The sequence below is a fragment of the Schistocerca americana genome, chromosome 3, assembly GCF_021461395.2.
Source record: "Schistocerca americana isolate TAMUIC-IGC-003095 chromosome 3, iqSchAmer2.1, whole genome shotgun sequence".
NCBI classification, from domain to species: Eukaryota; Metazoa; Arthropoda; class Insecta; order Orthoptera; family Acrididae; genus Schistocerca; species Schistocerca americana.
In genome coordinates, this window is record NC_060121.1 from 299,841,972 (window position 1) to 299,862,904 (window position 20,933).

General features: G+C 43.5%; 1 protein-coding gene across 2 annotated transcripts in view; it reads right to left on the reverse strand.

The window, feature by feature from the left end:
• LOC124607020 (protein alan shepard) overlaps positions 1 to 20,567 on the reverse strand; it is a 417,851-nt gene extending 397,284 nt beyond the window's left edge. For both annotated transcript variants that reach the window (XM_047139180.1, XM_047139179.1), the window contains exon 1: positions 20,250 to 20,567. In XM_047139180.1, the coding sequence (XP_046995136.1) occupies positions 20,250 to 20,303 (54 nt within the window). In that variant the 5' untranslated portion in view covers positions 20,304 to 20,567. The remainder of the gene's footprint in view (positions 1 to 20,249) is intronic.
• Between the last annotated feature and the right edge of the window lie 366 nt (positions 20,568 to 20,933).

The following is a 20,933-nucleotide window of genomic DNA, read 5'->3' on the forward strand; positions in this document are numbered from 1 at the left end:
ATGTTAGGAATTCGTTCCCTGTACAGCCTTTCAGCAGCGAGAGCATTGCAACGTACTTCCCCGTACACAAGGTGTACGCCAGTGAGTTCTGCGAAACTATACCGGTACCGCTCCATCGTATTGTACTGTACGTCTCTGAATATCACAGAATAATGAATGGATCTGCCGTTGATTCATAGCACATTCTGTCATGGGGCAATGTAAATAAGATATAACAGAGCCACCTCGTTGACTAGTAAAGTGCACTAAACCTGCATCATGACTCCTTGGTAGCCAGGCTCGTCGTCCTTGTTTCCTTTCAGGAAATACATAATGTACGTGTAAATAAACAACACAGTACGTTTAAACTTGTACGCATGTTAGATGCAAATAAGCTGGAAAACAGTAATGCTAGACAAAGCGGTAGACAACTTTACTTCCATATCTCCTTAAGCTGGCTTCTCCGATCTCTGGTTCCCAACCTCAAATTGTTCAGTGGAGCATTCTCTGCATCGTGTTACATTTTTGCACGCTCATACGGAAACACCCTGAATAAGGTCGACGACAGAGAGAGATGTGAGAGGTATCGTTTAGCTTTAGGCCGCAGAAGGCCTTTTTCGTAAAATTTTCCGTTTGCCTTGCCTTCCCCCCCCCCCCCCCCCCCCCCCCCCCCACGCACACACCCTGTAAAAAATTGAATGATATGGCGTCTCTTGTAGGAACTGTAATTGCTTTCAGGTGATATAGAGTTTTGTTAATAATAGGTAAATGTTTTGGATTGTAGGGGGATGGGAGTGGGCGTTTTTGAAGTTTCCGCAGAAGCGCCAAGCAATTGTTGCTTTTCAGCGCGCTCTAGCACCGACCCCGCTCCTCAGAAAATAAAAGCTGACTAGTGTTTTTTGTAGGAAATTTTGGCTCTGAGCACAATGGGACTTAACTTCTGACGCCATCAGTCCCCTAGAACTTAGAACTACTTAAACCTAACTAACCTGAGGACATCACACACGTCCATGCCCCAGGCAGGATTCGAACCTGCAACCGTAGCGGTCGCGCGGTTCCTGACTGAAGGGCCTAGAACCGCTCGGCCACGTCGGCCGGCTACGAAATTTTGTCTACTTCAATTTTGTATAGGCTGGCTAATTTAGAAAAACGTACAGTTTTCTAGATACAAGCGAAAAACTGAAAAAGTGCGAAAATTTAAAAGCTTTTTTTGCGATTTTCATTGTGAAACCGATATCCTAAAGGCAGCAAACATGAAATTTCGGTTGAACACCCCAAAAAACATACAACCACTGAGAAAAACTTCCGCAATTTTGTTACAACGGCTGTTTTGAAAATCAACTGACTTGACTATCCACGGTATCTCATGCGAGCGTGCTATTAAGCATCAAAACGGCATATTCTTTCTTCTGCACTGGACAGCAGGCTGCGAGCTTTTATTTCAGTCTGAGATATTTTTATTTTATAGTCCATTATGAATTTACCTGAATTCCGTGACCGTAGGTAGCGATATTAAGTTTTTGTAAGCCTAAATCTGTTTGTCATAGAGGCTATTTATTAAAACAGAAAATATATTTGTGTGCCTCAACACACAAAATGAACTCGTGAATGCCGTTTTTTGGAATGATTTGTCATTTTCTTCCAAATACTGTTCGATTTTCTTTGTTTGGAGAAGAATTTCCTGTAAATGGGTTGAACTGAAACAGCCTCGCTCCCAGTGCTTGATTTGTGACTGTACGCACCGTTATCTCGTACCGGTATCTCTGACGAAAAAAATCAGAACCACAAATTTTGAGATGTGATACGATAGAACTCTTGCTGCGCTTGAATCGACGTAAGACAAGTCCTACTTGGTGTGATGCTGCACTGTACTTTATCTAGACTTTTTCTCTTCTTAAATATCTTATAGTTCAAATTTAATTATGTTCACCTTATTGTAATTTCTTTTTTGTAACAAACCATAAAGTGAGAAAATATTTAATTTAATTTAATTAACAACACATGTAATAAAAGATTGTTGATGCACATGAGAGTTATTTTTTACTAGTATAAATATTGTAGTCACACTTTTAAAACGCTCAGAAAAGCGTTAACGTTTTAAAAGATCTGTATTTCAGAAACACCCTCCTCCCCCACGGATCACTGTCTCGGATCCTCTGTTTTTACATATCACACAGTGCCCACTCCTATCTCATATACTGAAGAGGCTCAAGTAATTCCCTGAAGAGAATTCACAGAAATCCCAAGTACGGTATCTGTAACGATAACATTGTTTAGCAATCTCTATCTTTGCGTGGAGAGACTTGTGTTTCGCGGAACATCCTTACGCAGCAGCGAGGGCACTATCAAAAGAAGTTACTATCGTGCGCACAGCTACTTGCGAGCTCAAAGGTTATCAACTGGTCACGCTATGTTTGCAGCTAAGAACTGCCTTCAAATGCGGCTGTCTGGCAACCAAGAATTTAATGATCAACGACGAGCGAAGAAAGAGCGTACCGCAAGCTAATGAAATACACGAATTACATCACAGTCCCAAAATCTACGAAATTCTAATAATAATACCTTTGCAAATGAGTACTCACAAAAATGCTAGCGATTATCACGGTTTGCTCAGACCTCGCAGAGATTAACCTGAATGGCACACTTGGAATGTCGGGTTCTAAAATGATTAATATCGACATCTCACAATTGTTTAGCAACATCAGAAAACGAAACTAGCATTTTTTGTTGATATTTATATCCCGAATACGATTGACTGGGCGAAAGGCACTGGGAACAGATTCTCCTAAAAACCCAGATTTTCTATTAGAAGCCTGCAAAAAGTTTAAAAGCAGCAGCTAGACAACTATGAATATCATGTAAGAGCTGCTTTGTTGCTGGTCTAATATGACATATTACTGACTGTTGCAGCGATTGTTATGGTTGGAGCTTGTGTTATGTTAAATTGTCTGTGTTATGACATGAAAACAAACAGTGGTATTGCGTGGATAATACTTCTATATGTTGAGGATGAAAGTAATATAGTTTCCCAAAAACATTAAGGAAGAAAAATGTGACATTTTGTGCTAAGAGGCATTTTCTTACCAATATTTGCATATCACATGTGTGAACATTAACGTCCGATAAGATGAAATGTTCGACGGAACTGAAAATCACCAAAGAAACCTATTTATGCTAGAGAATGATTACCCAAACGTTATCAAGCGAGGTGGAAGCTGTTTGAGATACGCAAGTTTGAAACACTTTGGAGCATGAAACATGATGGATATCTGGTAGCCGGCCGTTGTGGCCGAGAAGTTCTAGGCGCTTCAGTCCGGAACCGCGCTGCTGCTACGGTCGCAGGTTCGAATCCTGTCTCGGGCGTGGATGTGTGTGATGTCCTTAGGTTAGTTAGGTTTAAGTAGTTCTAAGTCTAGGGGACTGATGGCCTCAGATGTTAAGTCCCATAGTGCTCAGAGCCATTTGAACCACTTGATATCTGGTAATTTGTTTTCAGAGTGCAGTTATAAAATGTTTACAGACTTATCCGAATGGTTGCTCCACGTCTGTTCTTTATGTCCTAGAATCTGCAATTTCTGACGTGGTAAAATTGAGGCGGTACATTTACACTGACCTCGCACTTGGTGAACATTATCTGTGGTGTTGTACAAACTGGTGAAATGGAAGGCTTGCTTCTAATATAACAGAGAAGCTACTTAGAGAAAACCCGAGGATAAATTTTCTTCTTGAAAAGATGACTTGCTAGGTACGATAGTTTAATTAAATACCTGAATCTGTATGATAAGAGTGTTATGTCAGAGGTGTACCAAAGTTTGAGAAGTATTTAAGTCCAGGGAACACCGCCTTATTGTAGCACTGACCATGTGGACGGAGAGGTTTGAGTGTCCGCGTGAAGCTGAAGCCTCTACCGGCTGTAGTGTAGCTACGTAGTTACTGGCAGGGTCTCAGAAGCCGGACAGGTCTCAACGACTGAACCTGAAGAATTGTGACCCACAACACCCCACTCCTCTGACATCCTTTTTCTATAGTCCTTTCATAACACCATAGAACCCAAAGGCGAAGCAGGATAAGAGGAAAATTTCACACCTGTGATTCTCAACGATCGCGTAGGCGGAAGATGTTACACCAGACGGACTGGCTGTAAAGGCGCTACTCTGCTGTCCTTGAGCTCGGGACAGTTTGTTAGAGTTCAGGTTTCTGAAATCCAATGTGTCACACCCAGGTGCCGCGATGTATTGTTCCAGAATCATAGTGAGTAGGTTACTACCTCGCTAGATGAGATACGTCTTTAAACAAAAACACGCGAATGGCAATTGCTCCTGGCGTCTTTTATTAAGTCCAATGGCGATGGAATATGGGCGGTGGTAGCAGGCTTGCGTGACGCTGGAAGCTGCTAGTATGGACTTGTAGATGGGCGGCAGGTGTGTGATGGTCCTCTTCCTGAGAACTACTCTTGACTGCTCAGGAGTCTGGTCCTACATCCACCGACTGGGTAGGACCATCTGGACAATTGCTGTCCATTCCGAATGGGACACGGCGTAAAACACTGGGGTAAACGTTGTCAGTCACACTTGCAACTTGTTAGGAATCGGTAGAAAGGTCACTCATCTGTGCAAGAAAACAGAGAGAGAACTATATGATTAAGAATATTGAAACATGATGTGTCAGGACTCCTCTAGACAGATCAGATAGAAGAACAGCTCTCGTCACCCGCTATCTAGCTAGATTACAGATACACGTTGCTACCTTGAGTGAAACTAGACTATCAGATGAAGGACACAGTGAGACTAGTTCAAAGTACTCCTGGAAAGCATAGGATACAAAGGAACCAAGGAACTGTGGCGTAGAATTTGCAGCAAAAACAAAAATAGCAAAATAGCATCCATTAAATGGAAGAATTCTGACTCTTCGAATTCCTTTCACTGGAGATGGTTTTGTCTTTCCGTCTCCGCCTATGCTCCCAGTCAAGATACCCATTAAAGATGAACTCTTGTTACTTGGAGACTTCAGTACAAGGTTGGGGAGGAGGGGACAATCGTTTTTGGGGAAACAACATGGGTAAACAAGGTGCTGGAAAATGCATGCAAAAGGGCTATTTCCTGGTCTCTGCTACCATGATCTTTTTATCACCAATGCACAATTCCGTATGCCTTATCGTTTTAAGACTACATGGATAGATCCATGCTAGAAACAGTGGCATCTCATTGACTATGTCATCACAAGGTAATATTACTGGAAAGACGATCTGATCACAAAAATAGTTTGAAACATCGGGGTGACTGCTGGACTGAACAAAAAATGCAAGTTAGCTACCTTCAACAACAACAGTGTACAGTATAAAACGCTGCGGTCTTTATTGCGAGACAATTTTAGATCGACTTATGAAAACATCAGCTAACCAAACAGATGTCGAACAATAATGGATTGCTTTAAAGAACACAACCTAAATGACTGCAGAGATCATTGGATTAGATGAAGAGAAATGACTAGTCTCATAACAATACGGAAATGATTAAGAATTTAGTAAGACTCGAATGGTATGTTTACCTATGTCTTGTTCAAGATCCATCTTCCGTAGAAAAGAAACAAGTTTTCAGGAGCTCAAACAGAATTGAGAACAGACAAGAACTTATGGCAAAAAAAGCTAAAGAACCCCGGACTCTGTCAGGTGCCAGGCACTTGCGAAGCTTTTACACTGGAATAAAAGTGATATATGGACCTGTTCGTACCTCATCAGGAACCCTGTAAGCTGACGACAGTACGCCCATCCTCACTGACAGTCGGGACATCTTGAGTCGCTGCAAAGAGTGCTGCGGCTCACTCTTAAATCATGGTGGTACTGCTACTGACGATTTCCTCAGACATGTCTTATAACATTCAGCACAGCCTTGCATTGAAGTACCACCGCTGTAGGGAGCGTGAAACCGAGAAAGGCACCCCCTAACGTTCCAACATCTCCCCCGAAGATCATTCAAAGTTATGGCTTGCCTCTAAAAACCAGATTCTTCTCCCTCTTTCTTCTGACGTGGGAAACCCGTAAGGTACTAACATTAACTCCACAACTGTCAAAATTTTTAATTGAGACAACAAAATTGTCTATGGTAATTACCACGGCATAAACTTACTCTCTGTAGATAGTAAAATGTGTGGTATAATTCCGTTGTATCGTCTCCGGACTCCTTCAGAGACTGTACTTCCAGATTCTCAGCGCTGATCTCGCTCCTCCAGAGGTACTTTTGGTACGATCTGTGCGTGACAACTGCAGAACATGTGCGGGGGACAACATAATGTTCTATGAGCTAGAAAAGGCCTTTGACGCGGTGCCCAGAGGAGCTTTGTGGAAGACCTTAAAATGTTCCGGCTGCCTTGATCACTTCACTGGACTGATTCAAGCTCTCCACGATGACAAGTCTGGGCAAGTCTTTACCAGGGTGAAGCATCTGATGAATTCCCTATTACTAATGGGCTCCATCTAGAATCTGTTCTCGCATCAATATTGTTTGCCTTGTACCTCGCAGCCATGCTTCACGAAACATCGTCTGTAAACAAAGCAAGCGTAGAACTGTCATCTATATTTGACAGAGGACTATTCAGACCAGACTCAATAGTAAACGGTTCACAAGTCTCACCCTCGTAATTGAAGTATGCAGAAGACGAAGTTTCTCCAGTCCATACCGCCACAGAGCGATCTGTAACTGTCTGTAAATTGGTCCATTAGGGCATATGAATGGTTTGGTCTGAATATAAACATCTGAAAAACAAAGGTATTCGCAGAGCCAGCTCTAGGAGCCTTTCCAGATTTTAGTATCTTTTCCCTGCACCCTTCTGACCATGCAGGAACTACATCAACAACTAATTGCTAATCGGTAAAGGTCGTGGGGGACATAAAATGTGTTGCTCATGTTACTTTTGGAAGTGTCACATCAGGTATTCCTGAATAGAGATCTGACACTATCCACAAAAATGACGATGTATCAAGCAGTTGTTTCTACCTTGGTCCATGGTTCCGAAACCTGGACGATATATCGTTGTAATTTTAACAAAATAGAACGCTTCCAGCAACAGAAGCTAAGCTACAAAAAATGGCTCTGAGCACTGTGGGACTCAACTGCTGTGGTCATAAGTCCCCTAGAACTTAGAACTACGTAAAAATAACTAACCTAAGGACATCACACACATCCATGCCCGAGGCAGGATTCGAACCTGCGACCGTAGCGGTCGTGCAGTTCCAGACTGTAGCGCCTTTAACCGCTCAGCCACTCCGGCCGGCCAGCTAAGCTACATCAAGAATATCAAATAAGATGACTTCATATCAAGAACAATTTTTCTTGAGAGGGCGAAGATTAACAGTATAGAAGCCACCGTCATTGGTCAGCAACTCCAATGGAACGGGCATCTCCTGAGGATGAGGAATCACACACTTGTCGACAAACTTCGTATAGTGAAGTGAGCACAGGTAGATGCCACCATGGTGCTCCTTTAGTGCTGTAAAAGGATCAGTTCCCTGAAGACTTTAAATATTGACCTGAGCAATTTGTGAGCCACATCAGAAGATCGTATTCGCTGGCGCACAACTACCTCAGCCGCTGTGTTACATTTTGAGCAAGAACGCCGAAAACTGGAGGAATGAGAAACGTCAGATATGAGAAGTTGGTCAGGCCCAGCCACTCCCTCCGCCCTCTGTTAAGTGTAATTTACGTGGTTGCAGGTTGAATACCAGGTATGGCCTGTGCAGCCATAAAAGGCATCTCCCACACTAGAACTGCGATGCAATAAAGGATATAAAGGAGAAAAATGGAAACTCAGATACGAGTATCACACCACGGCGACGACGTATACTGAAGATTTCCTGCATTTTGCGATCGTCCAGACCACTGTGCTTCGACGTGGCGTGAAGTCTTCGCAACGTAGTGCCTTTTAAGAGACTATGGTATATTCAAAGAAACCCCGGTAACGTTGCTGGCCTGTGCCGATACAGGCTCTGCAAAGCGTTCGCATCATTTTTTTTTTTTTAACTATGCGTTGTTCCCTGCTTAGTGACTATAATTGTGTCACGTTCGGGATGCTATGTAAATGACTACAATCTGAGGTACTGGAGGGCAAGATCATTACAGTACTTTTACGCCACATTAAAAAATTCCTGTGAAAACAAGTTCTCGACTCCAAGGACACGCCAGTTTTCGGTTCTGTCTACTGTTCGAAAAATGTCTTGCAGCGTCCTCGTGACTTGCATAGTTTGTGTTTCTTTGATCGGAAGCCTTGTTATCGTACTCTTTTGGTCACAGAAAATGGCTGCGTTATTAGCGCTGTTTTTTGGCTGTAATCGTCAACGGGATAGTTTGGTTTGCGTAGACTTCAGTCTAATACATGGCTCTAAGGGTTACTCAAGCTCTACCAAGCAGCCATTGTCATTTTATAGAAAGAAGAGTTGTCAGCACGGGAAGTTGCCTGGCGATTAAATTTGAACATTCAACGCTTATCTTGAGACACACTGTTGTGTCCCAGGTGCAAACTACCATATGGAAAGTTGGAATTAATTACAACTTAGAAGATTTATTCTGAAAACAACGTGAAACATAACTCAGTGTAATCACTCGTGTCCAGGTCCGTAGCCAAAGTTCACAATAACAGCGTCGTGACTGAGAAGAGACTTGCTCAGTACTCCAGGAGGCCCACCAGACGACTCCCCTTCCGGGCCGCGACTTCATCACGTGGGGCTGCTTCCTGATTGGCTCCGTCGGCTCCAGCGGTATGACTGCTGCATCTCTTGCGGCGCCCCCACTGTGAGCACTTTGAAGTATGCCGCGCTGCTGCCGCTGGGGCGTTGGCAAACGGTGCTCGAGAGGGCGGAGACCGCGTCTTGCGAGCAGCAACCGCGCGGTATGGACGCACGGCACGACACCCACAACAATGAAGACATTCCTCACAGGAGTCGTCTGCATTCAGCAACGGCAACTAATGACTGCTACCTACATATTATCGCACGCACGTACAGGATACGCCAACGAATCGCTCAGCCCTACAGTCAACATTTCGATACGATGGATTTAAAAGGTACTCAACAGCGTGGTCATCAGCGCCCTTATGGGTGTATGATTTGCACGATGTCTGTTCTCAGACGAGAAGTTATTGCGACAAATTACCGGGAATTCGATTTATCAGTAAACATTTCGACGATGGGTCCGTCTTCCAAGATGATAATGCATGACGACACCGTGTCCGGCTCGTGAATCCTCTGCTCCAGAAGGCATGAATGACAATCCGTATCTGCTGACATAAACCCAACTGGGCATGTGTGGGACCAGTTGAAACAGTTGGACAGCACACCACACGAAGAAACACAGTATTGAGAATCTTCCACCAGCATATTTCGGTTTCAAACATGCACTTTCAAACGGACTCCCTTTATTTTGGTTATTGGTGTCTTCATTTCACGGTAACGTTGTTTCTTATTTGTTTAGTATTTCTTATTCTTTCATTTTCTGCTTCCCTTGAATTTAATACCACACACACACAAAAAGACAGGCACTTTTATCCTCGCTACAGAGGTAGGTGGCATGTAGCTATTTTCTGTGGTCAATAAAGTATTGAGAAAGAAGTCTGCAGTCGAAAAACTACGCGAGTCATGGGTGGAGTGCACGCCTTTTTTCTTGAGCAGTTGCCAGAAAAACCGGTGTACATCTTGAAATAATTGACTTCTGAGATAGGAATTCACTTCTGAGATAGGAATTCTTATTTTCCAGAACGCATATTAATATACCACCACAGTAGTCATACTCTTGCTAGTAGCTGCAAAACTTTTGAGTATCTTATGCAACTATGACCACCGAACACACGAATTATTTTTTGAAACTTCCTGGCAGATTAAAACTGTGTGCCGGACCGAGACTCTACCATCTGAGCTACCCAAGCACGACTCACGCCCCGTCCTCACAGTCGTGCTTGGGTAGCTCAGATGGTAGAGCACTTGCCCGCGAAAGGCAAAGGTCCCGAGTTCGAGTCTCGGTCCGGCACACAGTTTTAATCTGCCAGGAAGTTTCATTTCTGCGCACACTCCGCTGCAGAGTGAAAATCTCATTCTGGAAATTATTTTTTGTCTGGGATGTATGTCAGAAATACTGCTCTTTGGAGTAGAGAAAAACCCGAAAGCACAAAATACGAATTATATGAAATATACTTTACTTTTCCTGTTTGTTTTTCATCCACTTTTTCTTGACCACGTGTCTCCACTTCGATATAGATGAAACATCAGCATAGTCACACGAATTTTGTCCTGTACGTAGATCAACGCAATTCAAAAGATCAACACATTTCAGTGGTTCGGTGTGCATGATAACGAGTACTTCGATCGCCTTCTCTATCGAATACACTTCGTACACTATAGCCGTCTCGCTAAGTTGCTGAATCTGTGAATCACTCGCCGATGTTCTCGTAATCTATGTCTTCCCAACCAGAACTCTGTATTGTACAGAATAATATTCGTATTAATTATAACAGAGTACTTCAGATTTTGTTTTCTCTATATTTTTTTTCAAAAACCGCCAAACTAATCGGCACCCTGGTAACTTGCTGTGCCTCTAAAAATTTTACATCCTTAGTGTCCATATCCAACACCAACAGAAGTAAAATGATCAGTAGCCTATAATAATAACTAGGGGTTCCTCTTAGCTACTGGAATGTAGTCGAATTAAATCACGTGATGCTGATTACATCAGATTAGGAAATGAAACGCTAACAGTAACAGTTTTGTTATCTGGACAGCAAAATAACTGACGACAGCCGAAGTGAAGAGGATACAAAATGCAGACGCAGTAGCAAGAAAAGTGGTTATGGAAAAAAAAGATACACTTGGTAGCACCTAACATTAATTTAAGAGTTACAGAATCTTGTTTGAAGGTGGAGTGCAGTCTTGCAATGGAAGTGAAATGAGGGTGATAAATAGCTCAGATTAAGAGAGATGTTTCGAAATTTATGGCTACCGAAGAATATTGGTGATCAGATGGGTAGATAAAGTAGCTAATGAGGTGAAAATGAAACGCAATGAGGGAAAAAAAATTATTGCACAACCTGAGTAAAACAGGATAGGAACGGAGACATCCAATTGTTAATGGTAGTATTAGGTCTACAAATTTAATTACGCCATTTTCCACTAAGTTCGTGGCTGTATTGTGAAAAACTTTCAAAAAAGACACGATTCAAAGTACTGGCCACCGCTGGCCACTACTTTCTCCCATTTTTCTGACAGCGTACTAGACCCGCGGCGGATGAACTTTTGATGATGATGATGATGATTGGTTTGTGAGGCCCCAACTGCGCGGTTATCAGCGCCCGCACAAATTCCCAACCTTTGCTCAGTCCATTTTGCCACTTTCATGAATGATGATGAAATGGTGATGACCACACAAAAACCCAATCATCTCGAGGCAGGTGAAAATCCCTGACCCAGCCGGGAATCGAACCCGGGACCCCGTGCTCGGGAAGCGAGAACGCGACCGCGAGCTGCGGATGGCATCTTTCGAGGAATCGATCCCAGTTTGCAATTGTTAATGCGACCAGAGGGGGTGGCCCGCCAGGTCGTGAGCCGCTGATCAGAAAAGGTGGTAGTCGGAGGGAGCAATGTCTCGAGAATACGGCTGGTGGGGTAGGGCTTCCCTTTTGAACGTTTCCAATTATATTTCGACGGATTTTACGTAAAGGAGGAGGAGGGGGGGGGGGGGGGGGAGCGAACAAGCCTCGTCATGCCGCAGAATCACATTTTCATGTCCATCGCTGTATTGTGGCCATTTGTCTTTCAGTGGTCGGCTCAGACGCATTAATTGAGTCCGATAACGATCTCTTGGGATTGTTTCCATCGATTTCAGTGGCTTCGAAAACCTTTCTTCCACCGCCATGCCTGTCTTCGACGTCAAAATCATCGTTTTTGAAGCGTTAAACCATTCTCTGCTAGATCTTCCACTAACAGGTGCCACAACATAGTTCTTATCCAGCATTTTATGAGCCTCAGCCGCAGATTTCTTCATGTTAAAGTAGAAAATTAAAACTTCCCGCAAATGACGAAACTGGACTCTTAAGTTTGACAAATTCAAACGAGAATAACTTCATAATGCAGTAAAAAATAGAGTAATATCTTGATGGAGTTAAGTTCATAAAAGTCTAAGCTTACTGTATGACACGACCACCAGCGCTACCACTTGTCGCCTCTGACGTCTATTGCAGAACGGCGGAAGCAAGGCTGTAGACCTAATACGCTTGGGGATGGGGGTAAAGTAGTAGTAATACACAGTACTAGCGTGGGTAGCTGGACTGATTTGTTCGAGTACTGATGACCACCCATGTCAAAGTGCCTAAGGGCTATATTAAGGGCAGGAGTGTGGGGTCTACGACTGGGCAAGAGGACAGGATCATTGCGAGAGGGTAGAAACTGCAGGTATCTGCGATTCGCGACCGTCGGGCAGCGGCAGCAGACAGCGCGCTGTGGAGTGTGGATCCTGGAGCGGTGCCAGGACAGCGCGCGAGCCACAGGTCCCCCCCCGCAGCTTTTTGCTCTTCCGGCGGCAGCGGCCGCGCCCTGACGTCACGCCACACCCACCACTGCCACTGCTCAGCCAGCGGCGCGTGCTTTCGGCCTGTCGCTTCCCCAGTACATCTGGCGGTGCCGCCCCGCCCATCGCGACACGCTACAGGGCGAGGGGAAAAATCTGACAACGTAATACACACTACTACTGTCACAGCCATATTCGAAAATTAGCGGACGCCCACTAAAGCATTCTTTTTCTGCTAGATTCCTTAAGTTCGTTTATGCCATCATTCAGTTTAATCTACATGTCTCGAACCTTATACAAGCAACAATTATAGTTTTTTACTGCAATAATAAATGTATTTTTCCTCTGTGCCAAAAAGCTTCAAGAGATACATTAATTCGCAGTTACGCCTATGTCTATACTCTGTGAACCACTACAGTATATAGAAGAGGGTACGTCCCACAGCAGCAGTTACTAGAGCTTTCTTTCATTCCTTTCACGTATAGATTGCGGAAAGAATGATTGCTTAAATATCTCTGTGCGTGCTGTAATTAGTCAAATCTTTGTGATCGCTTTGGAAGCGATACATAAGGGTTTGTAATAAATTATTCCTCGGTTCATCACTTAAACTTGGTTCTTGAAATTTTCAAAGTATGTGTCCTCGGGATAGTATGCGTCTAATTCAAGCATTTGTCAGCTCAGTTCTCTCAGCATGTTCGTGGCTCTCTATCATTGGCCGACCAAACCTCTGATCACCCGTGCTGCACTTCTCTGCATACGTTCAACATCCCCCCTAAGTTGTGCTTGGAACTGGTCCCACACACTTAAGCTATATTCTAGGATGGGTTCCACGAATGTTTTGTGTGTAGTCTCCCTCGTAGATTCGTTTTATTCCACTATCATTCTAGAAATGAACCGCAGTTTTCCACCTGTTTTAACTACGACTGAGCCTATGTGATGGTTTCGTTTCATATCCCTACAAAGTGTTACACGCAAGTATTTGTATAAGTTGACCGATTCGAACTGATAGTCACAGGATACTAAGTGACTGCACTATTTTACATTTCTGGACATTTAAAGTAAGTTGTCCATCTTTGCAATGCTTGGAAATATTGTTAAGATATGAGCAAATATTCGCGTAACTTCTTTAAGACAGTACTTTATTACACGTAACTGCATCGTCTGTTAGAAGTCTGAGGCTACTATTAATATTGTCCGCAAGGCCATTAATAAACAACATGGAACAGTAAGCATCAAACAATTCCCTCCGGCAAACCCGAAGTTATTCGTACAGCTGTTGATGACTGCATCGAAGTTAACTAGTTGAGTCCTTCCTACCAAAAAATCTTTAACCGAGTTACAAATTTCGCTTTATGCCCCATACGATCATACTTTTGATAATGAGCGTATTGTTTAACGGAATCAAATGGTTTTCAGAAATCGAGGACTGCATCTGGCGACTTTTATCCGTGGCTTTCAGTATCTCGTGTAAGCAAAGTAAGAGTTGTGTTTCACGTGAATCCATGCAGCCTGGCACGAGTCACACTGATATCAAAATCTGTTTTTAACACACAGACAGTTAATTTTCTTTTGTTTCCAGTCAACGCAAGATATGGATTTCCGCTGATTTAATGCTTCGCTCGATACAGCATTTCCATCGTCGTCGCCTTTACATGCTGCTATTTCGTTAGATAATTTCGACTGGTAACCTGTCTTATATGGAAAACACTGAAAAGAAGGGGCAGAATGATAGTACATCCGTTAAGAGGCCAGGGAATAACTTCAATGGTACAAGAGGGAGCTGTAGAGGGTAAAAGCTGTAGAGTAAGACAGGGATTGGAATATATCCAGCAAGTAACTGAGGGTGTAGGCTGCAAGAGGTACTTTGACATGAAAAGGCTGACATAGGAGAGAATTCGTGGCAGACCATTCTACACAAAATTTACTCGAACGTCGTAATAAGAGGAACTTTAATGTATGTCCGGATTTCTTCATTGCTGAAATACGTATTAAACATGACATAGTGCTGGGTGATATATGGAAGTACAATTCGCCGAATGAGTTCCAGCCATCGCTTTGGTGATGGTATTCTTTTACACAACATTAAATTTAACGGTATCGTGATAGGACGTACTACGAAAGAGAAATTCCGCGATTAACAGCCTCGTAATTTCTTTGTTGTGGTGTGTTAACACGGCTGCTGAACTGAACTTTGTCCAGTACACCGCAGCAGAGCACACACAAAGCAATTTCACTATCGATAATAGCAGGACGCATTTCCTATTCAAATAATTTCCTGTTCTAGCCCTGCGGAATTGCATATAAATTGTCCACTGCATAAACGAGATGGTGTAGCTCCAAGACCGGCAACGCGAACTATCGCTTTAAGCTCAGTTCGATGAACCATTTGAGTACACGTGCATTTGTGGCATTTCCAGTCACATCGCTTTAAATTAAAATACGTCTGCATTTTACACTCGGAAGTAAAACCACACAGAGTATATTTTTGCTGGTATCGTATGTAATCCAACGCCTATTGTCATAGCAACCGTAAACTACAGACACACAAAACGAAGAAGGGCTTTTTTACTCTTTTCATTGAAGGTGGCACGACCAATTTATTAACTTCTTTGAAGTATCAAGATGTGCTGCATCTGAAAGACGGGTCTTCAGACAAACTAGACCAGCAAACGAAAGCAGTGGAAGTAAGACTTTTGAATAACCTACTTTCGGTTGGATCTGTGAAGACGGCTTTAAACGACATCAGGCTTAAAGTGCTAATTCGCATTACATGTATGCAAGTTACTCTCACCGTATAGTCCTAAGCAAGATGTAATGTTTCACTGTTCAAATGGCTCTGAGCACTATGGGACTCAACATCTGAGGTCATCAGTCCCCTAAGAACTACTTAAACCTAACTAACCTAAGGACATCACACACATCCATGCCCGAGGCAGGATTCGAACCTGCGACCGTAGCGGTCGCGCGGTTCCATACTGTAGCGCGTAGAACCGCTCGGCCACACCGGCCGGCTGTGTAGCTACACATGCTGCATTCACCTGGTTCCAAAGCGCAGATATCTCCTGCAATATCATTCGGATGAGGTTCGATCTTCTCATGGGGGTGGTCCCGGTGGTGCGACCTGACCCATCTCGTCGTGTTCTGAGGCCTTCCGTGAACCATTCTGCACTCACCGTTGCACTGCCGAAACACTTTGTCCCACGCGAGCAGCAATTTCCCAGATGGATGCTTCACATTCTCTCACTGATTAGACGGTACGGTTCACTTACACGTCTGCGAGCGAAAGGGTGGATACTCAAAAGGCTTGCGCTAAGAAGTTATCTGGCGTAGATCAAACTACTAATGGAGAACGAGGTCCTACTTTTATTTCATTTTATTTCACTGTAATCGGGTGTTCGCACATTCTTTCATTTATCCGGGAAATATTATAGTTCCTTTATACAGCTAGCAGGCCTGGTCGCGGCCATAATTGGCCGAGCGCAACAGCGCCTGATAAGACCTGGCTGGTACACAGAACGTGGAAGTCGGAATAAACAGCTACGACGCTGTCGACACACACACTTGAGCGCACACAGAGCTCAAGATTGCTTATTGCATCACCGCCATCTGAAACACTGCAAGCAAGTATCTGACGGTGGACGATTACGATGACAGCGAAGGAAGAGCAAGAGCTTCAAGCAACTCCCACGTCCGCACAGCCAGGAGTGGTAGCCCACAGTTAATGTTGTTTATCTTTTCACAGATAACGCAGATTTACTGTGCCGCACAAACCAGACATTACGCACCAGCGAGCTGGCAACACGGCGGCTTGAAGTTCAGCATCTGTCAGCCACTAATTACTCCCCAACGCTGCAACTACTAAAACACAGCAAGCAAAGCCGGCGGTCGGTTTACCTGCTACCATCTTCGAAAATACCTCTTACACCTTATTCTGAAGTTACTCTTTTTCGTACGAAACCCGATAATTTAAATCATACCTAGTGGACCACCACCTGTTACGGACTGTTCATACAAGCTCAGTTTTGCACTGAAGGAGGCTTGCTGTCACAATGAGGCTACAATCTTGAGATGGGAAGAGAATCTGTATCTGCCGAGTTACGACCAAAGTTTAAACTAAAGTGCAGTTGTAAACCGAGTGGAATACAACTGTAAAACTGACTTCTCTGCAGCTATACGTCTTGCGTAGTACTTTTGTAGTTGGAGTTTTGGATTAGAAACTGAACAATTAGACCTCTTGGGAGGAATAGCGAAGAAAAGAGTCAGTAAAAACCGTTCATGGGTTTCACAGATATTAGCAAGGCTTTGTAACAATTTCAACTCCGAAATACGTTTCTAAATAGATGCCGTCGTAGTTTATACGTGTCCGGTTGATCACGGCCCTAAGTCGGCGCACCGACGATAAGCTCAAATTAGGCATAGGAATTACGTGCGAGAGGGCAAATACATTCCGCTTGATTCTGTTTCATAGGTCTCAAATAATTAGCTCAATATGGCAACCCACAAGACCCTCTGATAACACTGCTTACAGTCAGCTACTTCCTGAAAGTGAAGTATATGCCATACTGTGTGTTCTGCACCAACTGTCTCTCTCTCTCTCTCTCTCTCTCTCTCTCTCTCTCTCTCTCTCTCTGCTCTCTAACCACCATGTCCGTATCCTGTTCTTAGCCTTCGCTGCCTAGTTCAAAAGGTCTCCGAATTCAGATACTATAAAATGCCAAGTTCTGCAACTGTCCAACGCTTACGACCATCTTTACCATTTTTAACAGTAGTTTACATCAAGCATCACCGCACAATGTTAAAAATCTTTATAGCAGCTTTATTACAATCTTTTGTTTCCGTAGCGTAGAACGGAAAATTCACTCCGAGAAAGGTATATCATTACTGCTAGTAGTTGCGTTTCCGTGTTATAAGCGGGTATACGAGACAAGTTTGCTATTGAACTTTGTGCACATCAAAAAATTCCAATAATTAATTGCCGTTGCAGGGCACTGAAATATAGAAATATGTAGATAAAAAGGAAGTACGTCAGTTTTTTCTTACTCTCATTTAACTTTTGAAGATAATAAGATAGATTTACGGAACGATCAGTTATTGCTGATCAACCAGCTCGGCAGACAGTCATTTCTGTTTGCTTCCCTTCAAATTAACGATGAAATAACTATCAGTTCAAACAATTACCCCTCAACACTGCCACTACCAGAATATGGATTAACTTGGGATTCCGTGTAACGAAAAGCCCTGAATATTCTGACAAAATCTCAGCTGTGTCAATTTGTCGCCACTGTGCGAATAAAATGGTCTTGTCTAGTAGGCAAGCTGTCTTTCACTGTTCTCTCTCCCCAATTCCGGTACGGTGAGCACGCAACGTTTACTGAAAAAAAAAAAAAAAAAAAAAAAAGAAGCAAGTAGTTATAAGCAATCTGCGTAAACATCCCTTTCTCCATGGAGCTAACGAATACGGTGCATCAGCCGCATAAGGCCAACGTCCGTGCCAGCCGTTATCTGTTTGTCCCACGGATACACACACAATCATCACGTATTATCAAGTAGATGGTTCTTGTCTGTGCAGCTGCTTTAATGTTAAACCACCAAGGCTTATCGACTGTCTCAATTACTCTCTGCTCCTAGTTAAGATAAAAATATAAAAATAAGGACAGAAAATCTTAGGAACAAGTGTTGCGGCAGCACACAGTATAATATTCGACAACTGTATTCCTTACGTCTTACAGTTTTCCCAGAAAGTAGTTAGTGGTACCCTTAGATCAGAAGTGAACGCTATTTACATTCAAGCTAATTGCCTTTCATCCCCAAGTGCAGTCTCTGAGGGCGTACTTTTCAGATGGACGTAGGCGCGCAATAGCTCAATGATTACTTCAAGGCATGACTAACACCCCTCCCCCCCCTCTTTCCCCCCTCATCTAATGTCAACTAATCGGTGAACGACTCACGCTGGACACCGAACATTCAGCAGTTAGGGGTCTTACATGAAGGTTGTATTTACCGCGCGTTATTTTCGGCCACAATTTGAATACAAACCGACGAAACTGCGCGTATCTGTTAAATGCATACGAAGGCAGACGTTTCCGGATGGATCCCCAAACTCTTCAGTCAGGTTACTTTTCTTACAAGTTCGAACAGGACTCGAAAATAGGTCACACAAGATAGCTGCCAGGTTGGTGCCGCTAGAGCAAACAGCTACTGTAACTGGTTGACCTCGATAGCATACCTAGCAAGGTCGCAGCATGCATTCTGGGCTATTCGGGCGCCAGTAAGGATGATTTTCCAACCGGCTTCGAGGCAATCACGGCGGCGCAGCCAATGGACCGAGACAATCTTGATGTGTGGCCATGTACGGAGAGGCAATTTCGCCTTCGTAGTTACAGCGATATTGTTCTCACAAACTTTTAAGAACGAATTTCCCTAGAGTTCTCAGCTCTACGTATATATTCAAACTGACCGTAGCAATATCGCCGCTTCTGAGAGATCTACTAGTTAATACATGCAGTCACACGCAGAAGATTGAAAACTACTAGAATCTTAAAAGAAAAGAGCAACTTGATGCTATAAATCTCTCTGGCTTCAACTTTTTGTAACAGTACATCATCTTCACTACGAGCAAATGTGGCCCAGTCAAACGAGTTGACTCTGCGGCAGCATTGACGTGTGCACTGAAGATAACGTACTATCTATAAATCAGCTGAACTGATTTCCACAGGCTTCTTTACCACACACCAATGCCATGTTTGTAGTACGTGGTAACTTTTTCCGCATTCCCTTAATGCCACCAAGGTAACGGCGCTAACCATTATTTCTAGCATATCAAACAAACATGGGCTAATCAGGCTAAACGTAAAATAATTTCTACTGGACTACTTCAGCAGATAGTTGCACAAATGATCTACGAATGTTAAAATCTCTACCGATAAAACTGAAAATTATGTATTGCAGGTTATTAAGTGACATCTTTTAGTTGCAAAACTTTATATGTCACAAGTAGCTTTTTACTGTTATATGCCGTACTACATGGAACACATACCACTTACATTTTTAGCGACAGTCTCACCCTATGCGTAATTACATACACAACAAACTTCTCAACCAGGAAATAAACTCCCCGTCTATGTACAAAAATGTGGTACCTATGTCTTGGGCTATCGTTTACGTAATGAATGGCAATACAATTTTCAATGAAGGATTGCGAGTCCAGTTGACAGAGGTCGTTTAAGTGGTTACGGCTGAATTGAGCCACTGCAATACCACTGCGGTCGGTCCTTGTACACTAACATAGATCCAGTAGCTACAGCACCCACAAACATGTATGTTTGATCGAACAGATCACAAACATCGAACTACCGCCCCCAAAGCTGGGACCACGAGGACACCGGCATATGACCTACCGCTTACGGCTTCCGTAACCGCAGGTAACAAGTGAGTAGCGCGTGGCAGCTGGCGCACAGTACAGTAGTAAGCGGCTTGCCCGCTTCCACCACTCACGAAAAATCAATACGCTGTGTTCATAGTTTTTGAAACCGTCATAATAAAACACCTTCTGGCCACTGCAGATTACTGCAACGTTTGTCAGAAGTTCAAATGCGCGATCTTCGTGTACGACAAACAGCGTCACTTCCATGGGTGTGGTCACGTGCCTAAGCCGTAAGTTCAAAAAGAGCACTTTTCTACTATCATGATGAGATACAACAAATGAAGTAAGAACAAGACAAGACATACCATCATTTTGTAATTTAATTTCCTCGGCGCTGAGTTTTCCATCCGGACTGCCATGGTTAAACGGCTACTGTCCTAGTTGACAACTTTAGGGGTGTGCCTCCGTCACTTCAACTTCGGGGGAAAAAATCAATTCACCATTCCAGCACTCCAAAAAAATATCTTTAGCACACTTTCATTTCACCAATTAAAGGCCACCACTGATTGAAAAACACTTATAAAACCTAATGCGTTACTAAGATACAAAATTAATAATATATTTAATTTCTTTAGGCAGAATCGTCTACCAAGGAAACACCACACCCCACCGGACTAGCCACCATCTTGGCACTGACGGTCAGTTCAGCGAAGACCGGCGGCGGCGCTGCAGGCACTGGCCGGTGCAGAGCGCATGCGCGACACGCGATGGCTGCCTCCCCACCACTACCCACGCGTCGCGACAGTGTTCATACGAAAATTAACTACCAGCATGGCCGAGAAATGCAAACTACAGTTACCAGGCAATTACGATGCCGATCGACATTCCTGTTACGCCATCACGCAATGTCTGAACATGTTACACCTGATGTTTCACAGCAATTTAAAAATTACACTTATATTAATCCCACGCGTCATGTGTTTCGACAAATGAGCGATTTAAAAGCATATTCTGCACTGTCCATGATGAGATAGAGGATGGGGGGACGA